General features: G+C 40.6%; 1 protein-coding gene across 2 annotated transcripts; it reads left to right on the forward strand.

Moving 5' to 3' along the window:
* Nucleotides 1-15: 15 nt before the first annotated feature.
* On the forward strand, nucleotides 16-6,418 carry GPALPP1 (GPALPP motifs containing 1). 2 transcript variants are annotated; one of them, XM_087967615.1, is made up of 6 exons: nucleotides 16-158; nucleotides 2,013-2,151; nucleotides 3,039-3,131; nucleotides 4,175-4,256; nucleotides 5,971-6,105; nucleotides 6,206-6,418. In XM_087967615.1, the coding sequence occupies exons 1-6, from the start codon at nucleotides 89-91 to the stop codon at nucleotides 6,401-6,403; spliced, it is 717 nt and encodes a 238-aa protein (XP_087823741.1). In that variant the 5' UTR covers nucleotides 16-88; the 3' UTR covers nucleotides 6,404-6,418. The 2 variants fall into 2 exon arrangements, with proteins under 2 accessions (XP_087823741.1, XP_087823742.1); XM_087967616.1 differs by having other exon boundaries at nucleotides 54-158; nucleotides 2,019-2,151.
* The last annotated feature ends 2,965 nt before the right edge of the window (nucleotides 6,419-9,383 follow it).

Raw genomic sequence — 9,383 nt, forward strand, 5'->3', positions numbered from 1 at the left:
GAAAGCGCCGGAAGGCGCCTTTCTTACGCGCCGGAAAGAGCGCGCGGGGAGCGTACCGCGCAGGCGCGCCGGAGTTCCAGTCGGCATCATGGCGTCCCGTGAGGTGATCGGGCCTTCGCTGCCTCCGCCTTTAGCCGCTTCGGTGGACTCCGAGCCCGGTGAGAAGGAGGAGGAGGTCCTCGCTCGCGGGAACGAGACGGGGGGAGTCCCCGGGGTTAGAAGGACCCCGCTCGGGGCTCTTTTCGGCTTTCCGGCTGAGCTAACCTGGAAGGGAGGGAGGGAGGAGGAGGGCTGGGGCTGGAGGGGCAGATAGAAAGAGACGCCCCCGTGGCTTTCCTTGGCGGATCCCAACCAAGTCTGGTTTATTAGATGCATTAGCTATTTAGGTTACTTTATTATAGAATTAGAATTCTTTCTTGGCCAAGTGTGATTGGGCACACAAGGAATTTGTCTTTGGTGCAAATGCTCTCAGTGTACATAAAAGAAAAGATATATTCATCAAGAGTCAAGAATCATCAGGTACAACAGTAATAGTCATAGGGTGCAATAAGCAATCAGATAGATAGATAGATAGATAGATAGATAGATAGATAGATAGATAGATAGATAGATAGATAGATAGATAGATATGAAGAGATAGATAGATAGATAGATAGATAGATAGATAGATAGAAGATAGATAGATAGATAGATGATAGATAGATAGATAGATAGATAGATAGATGATAGATAGATAGATAGATAGATAGATAGATAGATAGATAGATAGATGATAGATAGATAGATAGATAGATAGATAGATAGATAGATAGATAGATAGATAGATAGATAGATAGATAGATAGATAGATGATGATAGATAGATAGATAGATAGATGATAGATAGATAGATAGATAGATAGATAGATAGATAGATAGATGATAGATAGATAGATAGATAGATAGATAGATAGATAGAAGAAAGAATAGAACAGAACAGAACAGAACAGAAGAGAACAGAATTCTTTATTGGCCAAGTGTGATTGGGCACACAAGGAATTTGTCTTTGGTGCAAATGCTCTCAGGGTACATAAAAGAAAGATATATTCATCAAGAGTCAAGAATCATCAGGTACAACAGTAATAGTCATAGGGTGCAATAAGCAATCAGATAGATAGATAGATGATAGATAGATAGATAGATAGATAGATAGATAGATAGATAGATAGATAGATAGATAGATAGATAGATAGATAGATAGATAGAAAGAAAGAATAGAACAGAACAGAACAGAACAGAACAGAACAGAATTCTTTTATTGGCCAAGTGTGATTGGGCACACAAGGAATTTGTCTTTGGTGCAAATGCTCTCAGTGTACATAAATGAAAAGATACATTCATCAAGAGTCAAGAATCGTCAGGTACAACAATAATAGTCATAGGGTGCAATAAGCAATCAAATCAGATAGATAGATGATAGATAGATAGATAGATAGATAGATAGATAGATAGATAAGAACAGAACAGAATTCTTTTATTGGCCAAGTGTGATTGGACACACAAGGAATTTGTCTTGGTGGAAATGCTCTCGGTGTACATAAAAAAAAAAGATATATTCGTCAAGAATCATCAGGTACAACACACACCTATCATGGATAAAGTGGGACTAGAACTCCCAGTCTCCTAGTGATTGGCCCAAAGTCACCCCTCCTCCCCGACTTTCACGGGTAAGGCGGACTAGAACCCCCAGTGATTGGTCAACCCCCCCCACACACACACACACTCTCTCACACACACACATATACACACACTTGTCATGGATAAAGTGGGACTAGAACTCCCAGTCTCCTAGTCATTGTATTATAATCAATTGATTATAATCAATCCATTAGCCTAACATAAGAGACTATAAATCAGTGCTCACACAGAAGAACGTGCCTATTTTTATTCTTATCTCCTTAAAAAAAACAGTTGGATGGTCCCCCCAAAAAACAATATTTCACCTGAATTATATAATGATAGAATAAAGTTTAGTTGCAGGACCAGCCTTGCCTCCTGGCTTCAAGGGAAACTCAGGAAACTCTGATGATGAGCAGAAACGGGTCTCCGCTCAGATAGCCAGAGAGACAGAGTCTGATTCCGAAGAGGATGAAGATTCAAGCCCAGTTCCCAGGTTAGTGCATTGGCTTCAAAGTATGGAACGGTTATTTTAAGGGGCAGTTGATGTCAGTATGTCAGTGACAGCTAAACTTTGCATTCTGACTATTGCTCCTGATGACAGTATGCCTTTTTTTGGGGGGGGGGGAGGGGGGGGCACACTAACTTATATAAACATCACTTACTTATGACATCATCACCCACAGACATAATAGAATAAGAGAGTTGGAAGGGACCCTGGAGGCCTTCTAGTCAAACCCCATGCTCGGGCAGGATTCCCTATAGCACTTCAGAAAAATGGTTGTCCAATTTCTTCTTAAAAACTTCCAGTGTTGGAGCATTCACAATTTCTGGAGGCAAGTTGTTCCACTGATTAATTGTTCTCACTATTAGGAAGTTTTTCCTTAATTCCAGGTTGCTTCTCTCCTTGGTTAGTTTCTACCCATTGCTACTTGTCCTGCTTTAAGGTGCTTTGGAGAATAGATTGACCCCCTCATCTTTGGGGCAGCCCTTCAAATATCGGAAGACTGCTATCTTGTCTCCCCTGGTCCTTTATTCATTAAACTAGACATACCAAATTCCAGCAGTTCTTTATATGTTTTAGCCTCCAGGCTCCTAATCATTCTTGTTGCTCTTCTCTGCAGACATATGCAGCAACATCTTCATCAGCCTGCCTCTTTCTTAAGCAGAAACATGAAAATTAGGGCGCCTTTTTCTTCCAGGAAAGAAAGTTGAGCTTCCTCCACTTTCCCTTCAGTTCATCCCTCAGCTGTTCATTGACTGAAGGCAGTTTCCTTGAAGATTCCCTGCATAAAAAAGTTGTTGCGCTGTGTTTGAGATGAAAGCCAAACCGCTCTTCGTATTTCAAATATCTTTATATCTGCTTTCCTTATCTCTACAAAGGAAACAGAGGAGATCTCAGGAAGACGATGAGGATGGGTTTTTTGGGCCTGCCCTTCCTCCTGGATTTAAAAAGCAAGAGGAGTCACCGGAAAGGTAATTCACCCAAGGATGTTAGAACCACACCAACTGCTAACTGAAGGAGCAGGCAAGGAACCCATGGCTCCTGCAAGCAAGCTAAATTCCCTCTGTAAACAGTACTAAATTCCTCTGTAACTTATGACCACAAGGGAGCCCAAAGTTTATGCTCTTAAATGAGAAATTTGTTAGGTGCATTTTGTGCCCCATTTTACAATTTTTCTTGCCGCATTTGTTAAGCGAGTCACTGCAGTTGTTAAGGTTAGGAACACGGTTGTTAAGTGAAACTGGCTTCCCCATTGACTTTGCTTTGTCAGGATCACATGACCCCTGGACACTGCAAGCGTCATAAATATGAGTCACATTGTCAAGCATCCGAATGTAAATCACGTGACCGTGGGGGATGCTGCAATGGTCAAAAGTATGAAAAATGGTCATAAGTCATTTTTTTCCAGTGCCGTTGTCAACTTCGAATGGTCACTAAATGAACTGTTGTAAGTCGAGTACCAGCTGTATCGCAGAAGTATGCAGGGTGTCAACTCATAAACATTTTGTATACACATTTTATAGTTGACAACAGAAAGTAGGGGGGAGTTTCAAAGAGCAGGCAGCAGTGTGGAATCAAAAGTACATTCCATTCATATTTTCTTTAGAGACTGATTAGATGACTGAAGCTTCTGCCCTGCAAAAATCTAATTGGAGAGCATGATTGATGACTCTTGGCTATGGACGTTTCTCGTTGGATGATACACCCAGAGGGGTGGGGGGAGAAGCAGGATCAAGGATGACAGTGAATTACGTATTTCAGAATTGGCCACGCCCAGGTTAATGCCGGATGTAGAATGTTACCTTCCAATAAATCCTCTTTAGTTTTTGGAGTGTGGCTCGAGGCTCATGATTTAATTGGAGTAACTGCCGGAATCCTGACACAGGGGCAAATGTGTGTAAGTGGGGTGTGAACTCCCCTGCTTGCAAATAATAGCTTGAGAGCAACCTTTAAGAGCCCATTCTTGATTCGCTGCGTAGGGGGAATGTTATTAAAATCTAATTCTATTCTTGAGACCTATTATAGGTCCTGCTTTGCCACCGGGCTTTAAGAAACCGTCAGAAGACGCTGAAGAAAAACGAGGCAACAAAAGCCAGGTATGAGAAATAATGCCACAAAACATGAAGAATTCAACATTTTATTTGTGGGATGGGTGTCGAGCAACGTATTTTGACCCAAGTTCCTTTCCGTGATAAAGTTGCTAACTTTGAAAGAACTCTGGGTGATTAATCAATCAATGGATTTAGATGTTACTCCTTGTTTATCAGGTGATTTGTGTTCTCAGTTCACTGTTAACTTTCATGGACGTTAAAATATGTAGGAGATACCTATGTTAAGGTAAGATATGTTAAGGATGTGCCTACAACCCACTCATATGATAGTAACAGGCTGAAAAATATTAGAAATGTGAGGCAAGCTTTGGAAAAAAAATTGCCTTTATTTGAAGAAAGGCAGTTATGATTTTACATGCCTATCTTCTCATAGTTCTTTCTCTGAACCCCAAACATCCTTTCTTTTCCTTTTGTGACCCATCACTCTCAGGGCCAAAGGAACCATGCTGTGGCCCTGTGGCACTCTTCTGGTAGGCCACTTCATAGGAAGAACTAGCTTCTAATACTTTATGGTTTCTTTTTGATTGTTGGTTACCTTCCCACCCCATCAGCTCTCATGGAGACAAGGAACCTCAGCAGGTGCCCAATCCTACAACTTTCTGAAATTCAGTACTGTATCTGAAAGGATGGAGTTAAGCTGAAGACAGAAAATTGTGAAACTCAATTACAGCAATATAATCACAGGCAATTGTCATGCTAGACTAATGCCGTTGTCTCTGAAAAATAAATGGGTGGCTCTTGAGTTTAGACTCTGGCAAGAATGAATGAATGAACAAAGAATGTTCTTTCTGCACCGACTCAGAAAGCTCAAACTGCCCAAGGAGCTGCTGATCCAGTTCTACAGAGGAATTATTGAGTCTATCATCTGCACCTCTATCACTGTCTGGTTTGGTTCTGCAACCCAACAGGACAGACACAGACTCCAGAGAGCAATTAGGACTGCAGAAAAAACAATGGCTACCAACCTGCCTTCCATGGAGGACCTGTATACTGCATAAGTCAAAAAGAGAGCTGTGAAAATATTTACAGACCCCTCACATCCCGGACATAAACTGTTTCAACTCTTACCCTCAAAATGACGCAAAATGTACACTGAGAGCATTTGCACCAAAGACAAATTCCTTGTGTGTCTAATCACACTTGGCCAATCATTCATTCATTCATTCATTCATTCATGCCATTGTCTCTGAAAAATATATACGTGGCTCTTGAGTTTAGACTCTGGCAAAAGCTGTGGAAGAGGAGGATTTCAAGCAAGGATACGAGAACAGTTTATTCCTTACAAATCAAGGCAAATCTACATGTCCCAGGATAATATTGCAGGATCCAATCTGGGTCGGTCACCAAATCTAGAGGCTTAGTTTTCCTAAGTTTTTGGACTCATTTTGGAGCCCATCCTCAGGAAACTGCTCTTTGACTAGATTGTGTGTTTGTACCTTATGTATATCTTACAACAAGAGTTGATATTTCCACTTGAAAAGACACTCTTATTTTTTAACAAACATAAACCAGAAAACTGCAGGTAGCAGTGCTATATTCTTAGCTGCTAAGAAATGATAAGAACACCTTGTCTTGTGAGGATTGTGATGCACGCGAACCTTTAGAGGCCGAAGGGCTGCATAAACATTTGGTATTATTTAAAACCTCCCATTTGGCTGAACCGGCAGGATTTTTGTCTTTATTCTGTGTTGCGCTAAAGGCAAGCGATAGTAGCAAAGAAGAGGAAGATATATTTGGTCCTATGCCAGCCAAGGGATCGGTGAAGGCCAACCCCGGTGCTGAGATTGAAGATCGGGCTCGAAGAATGAAGGAGAAACTTCTGGGAGACGCGGATGTGAGTTGTGTACATATTTTCTCAAACACCCAACGGCGTTATGAAGGCATTCGCCAGTCAGTTGTTCACAGATGCTTCTCAATTTTGTTTCCTTTTAAAGGATGGGTCCAAACAAACTAAAAGAGAATCTTGGATGATCGATCTTCCCCCAGAACTCAAAAACTTCGGTTTTGGTCCACGGACATTCAAAAGAAGAGCCAATGATAATTCTGGAGACAGATCAATTTGGACGGATACGCCGGCCGATAAAGAAAAGAAAGCTAAGGTAAGCCTGTATTCCTGCGTGGTTTGTCAGTGAAAATCTTCTTCATTCATATTTGTAGGTTGGCAGATCCAGTACTTACCCAGCAAATAAGTAGTTTAAAAATAATAATAATTTGGAAAGTTTAAAATGCATGCCGCCAGCGTGGATTTTAACTTTTCAAACTTTTCTTTTGGCTTATAGTTTCTTACTCGATAGAAATGCTTTTATGACCTTCAGCTTTCCTGACTTTGAAATGGATGGAGACATCTTAATCTGTGATTTGTATTATTAAAGGCTAAAAAATAGAGCTAGAAATTAAAAATTGGGAAAATGTTATTATGCATATTGTTATATGATAGAAGCTATTATAGTTGATATGTATAAGTAAATGTTAGAAGTCAAGATTACTATTATGGAGGCTTAAAAAGTAAAAAGGGATGATGGAAAGATATATAATACCTCTTAATAGGGGAAATGTTTTATTAGAGGCTAGTAATAAGTCATAGAAAGTAGAAATTTGAAAAACACTATATACTGCCACAAAATAGAATACATTACAATAACAATGGATATGTAAATTTCAGAAGCTGAAAGCGTATTATTATGTATGTTTAATTAACATCATCATTGATATCAAGATTTTGCATAAAGTAAATTGACCCAGACAATGTAGTGTTCACTAAATATCTTGAAGGAAATTAAAAAAAATACATATTAAAAAAAATCACAATATAGCCAATACTGATCCCAGCAATGTCAGCCATTCCAAGCACAACCAACAATCACCTGTCTGTCATCAAACACTCTTCAAAATAGTTTTAAAAACTTTCTGAAAATTGAAGGGCGAGTCCTTGGCTACCACTCATCACGGAGGCAAATTTTATTTGATCAACATCTTTTGCTTTAATTCAAGAACCTTGTCTTTTATGGATGGAGGCGAATCTATGTGTCCCGGGATGATGTTGCCGTGTCATGCCCTTGTTAGAGTCGGACTCTGAGGGAGAGGAGGAACAGCCGACACGGAGCGGAGGTGTGGCTCTGGTGGTTGTGGAGGAGGCTGGGGAAGGGCAGAGGCCGGCTGGGCAGTCAGGAAGAACCAGGCCCATCCCCTCTTCATCCTAGGACATGCAGGGAGGAACAGAGAAGGAAACAACTTGGCTTACGAGAGAGGAGGCGGCCATGATCCCCCTCATTGGTTGCAGCTGGGAGACTAGTATATAAGAGAGACGATTAAAACACAGTGTTGCCAGAAGCAAAGTGTGTGTTATTTTGGGCTGAAGTTATCTTGGTTGGTGTCTTTCCAACAGACTGTGCCTTGTTATCTCCTTAAAGTTGGTGATTACTTATCTTGATCTGTTGTGGACTTTCCCTCATTGTAGTTTGTTTTAGTTTTTTATTTCACTTCTGTCTGCTCATTAAGTTCAGACTGTATTGCCTACTGTTGAAGACTATTTTTGAATAAATTTTATCTCCAACTGAGAATTATTTGAACAGTGGGGCCAAGTTGGAGGCATTGAAGGACATTTATCTACGTTTTGGATTTTGTTACGCTTGTGTTACACTCCGGGTCATCACATGCAGGAACTAATCTGGGTCGGTCACTGGAACCAGATGGTTTGCCTTCCAAGCTTTCAGACTCGTGCTGGAGCCCCCATCCTCAGGGAACTTCTCTCTAGCAGAGCAGGTGACACTCTGAAACACACACACACACACACACACACACACACACACACACCTTGACACATTCCAGCAGAGAGAAGTTCCATGAGGATGGGGGCTCCAGCACAAGTTCGGAAGGCAAAACTTCTGGTCCCAATGATTGACCCAGATTAGTTCCTGCAAACTTGTCGTTTTGTTCCTACTTTTGCAGGCTTAACAGTCTGGTTCTGTGCTGTGTGAACTCTCAACTTATGTCCTCCAATTTGGCAGTGCAGTTTTGTTGCCAAGAGACAGCTGAGCCAAGAACCTTTGAGGATTGACCATTTTCTCATTCCTCCCAAGATTATTATTATTTTTATTATTTTTTCCTTAATTACATTTCTTAGTGCTTAGTAAACATCATGCTGCCTGGGTATTCAGTTTGCTAAACAATACATATTACGTTCTTAATCTCCACCCCCTTTTTTTCCAACCACTGATAAAATAGATCCCATGTTTGATAATATTCTGTTGTTTTTCTGTTTCATTTTTAATGTCAATCTGTCCATTTCTGCACCCTCTAGTATCTTCTTAGTTATGTCTTTGTCTTGTGGTGTTTCTTCATTTTTCCAGCATTGCGCAAATACAATCCTCACTGCTGTCAAGACATGCAATATTAAATTCATACTTCTCAAGTTTACCTGATATTTGTACCTAATAAAAATAGTTCAGGTTTAAAATCTACATGCTTTCCAATCATCTTTTCTAGCCATTTATGTATTTTTCCCCCAAAATTTTCTTGCTTTATCACAAGTCCACCACATATGATAATATGTGCCCATTTTTTGATTACATTACCAACATTTGCTGGACAATATTTGTAAACATTTTAGCTAACCTAGCCGATGGTAAGTGCCATGTATAAAACATTTTATATAAGTTTTCTTTATACGAAGTTGCCATTGTTCATTTATAATTCCTTTCCCATAAATTTTGCCAGTCCTTTAATTCTATATGATGACTAAAAAAAATTCCCCCACTGTAGCATTGTATCTTTTACTTTTCCTCCCAAGATTTTAAGCTGACTTATAATTAAAACAAACTGTTCCTGTGCCATGCCCCTGTTGGAGTCTGATTCCGAGGGGGAGGTTGAACAGCTGACAGGGAGTGGGAGTGTGGTTCCAGTCCAGTTAGGCATTCAAAGGAAGACCCAGGCCCACCCTCTCTTCATCCTAGGGCACGCAGGGAGGAACAGATAAGGGAGCAACGTGGGTTAAAGGGGAGAAAAGGGCCCTGATTCCCTTCATTAGCTGCAGCTGGGAAAACAGGATATAAAGGGTGTTTGCACACAGCTCCTTGCTGGAAGCAAAGCGTGAATTATTTTGGTTTGTCAAGT

The sequence above is a fragment of the Notechis scutatus genome, chromosome 5, assembly GCF_049901735.1.
Source record: "Notechis scutatus isolate UNSWTSFEM ecotype Mainland chromosome 5, rNotScu1.2, whole genome shotgun sequence".
Lineage (NCBI taxonomy): Eukaryota > Metazoa > Chordata > Lepidosauria > Squamata > Elapidae > Notechis > Notechis scutatus.

Coding starts and splice junctions, on each gene's coding strand:
- GPALPP1 (XM_087967615.1), top strand. CDS start 89: ATGGCGTCCCGTGAGGTGATCGGGCCTTCGCTGCCTCCGCCTTTAGCC. Junction 159..2,012: donor TTCGGTGGACTCCGAGCCCG/GTGAGAAGGAGG, acceptor AATAAAGTTTAG/TTGCAGGACCAGCCTTGCCT. Junction 4,257..5,970: donor AACGAGGCAACAAAAGCCAG/GTATGAGAAATA, acceptor GTTGCGCTAAAG/GCAAGCGATAGTAGCAAAGA.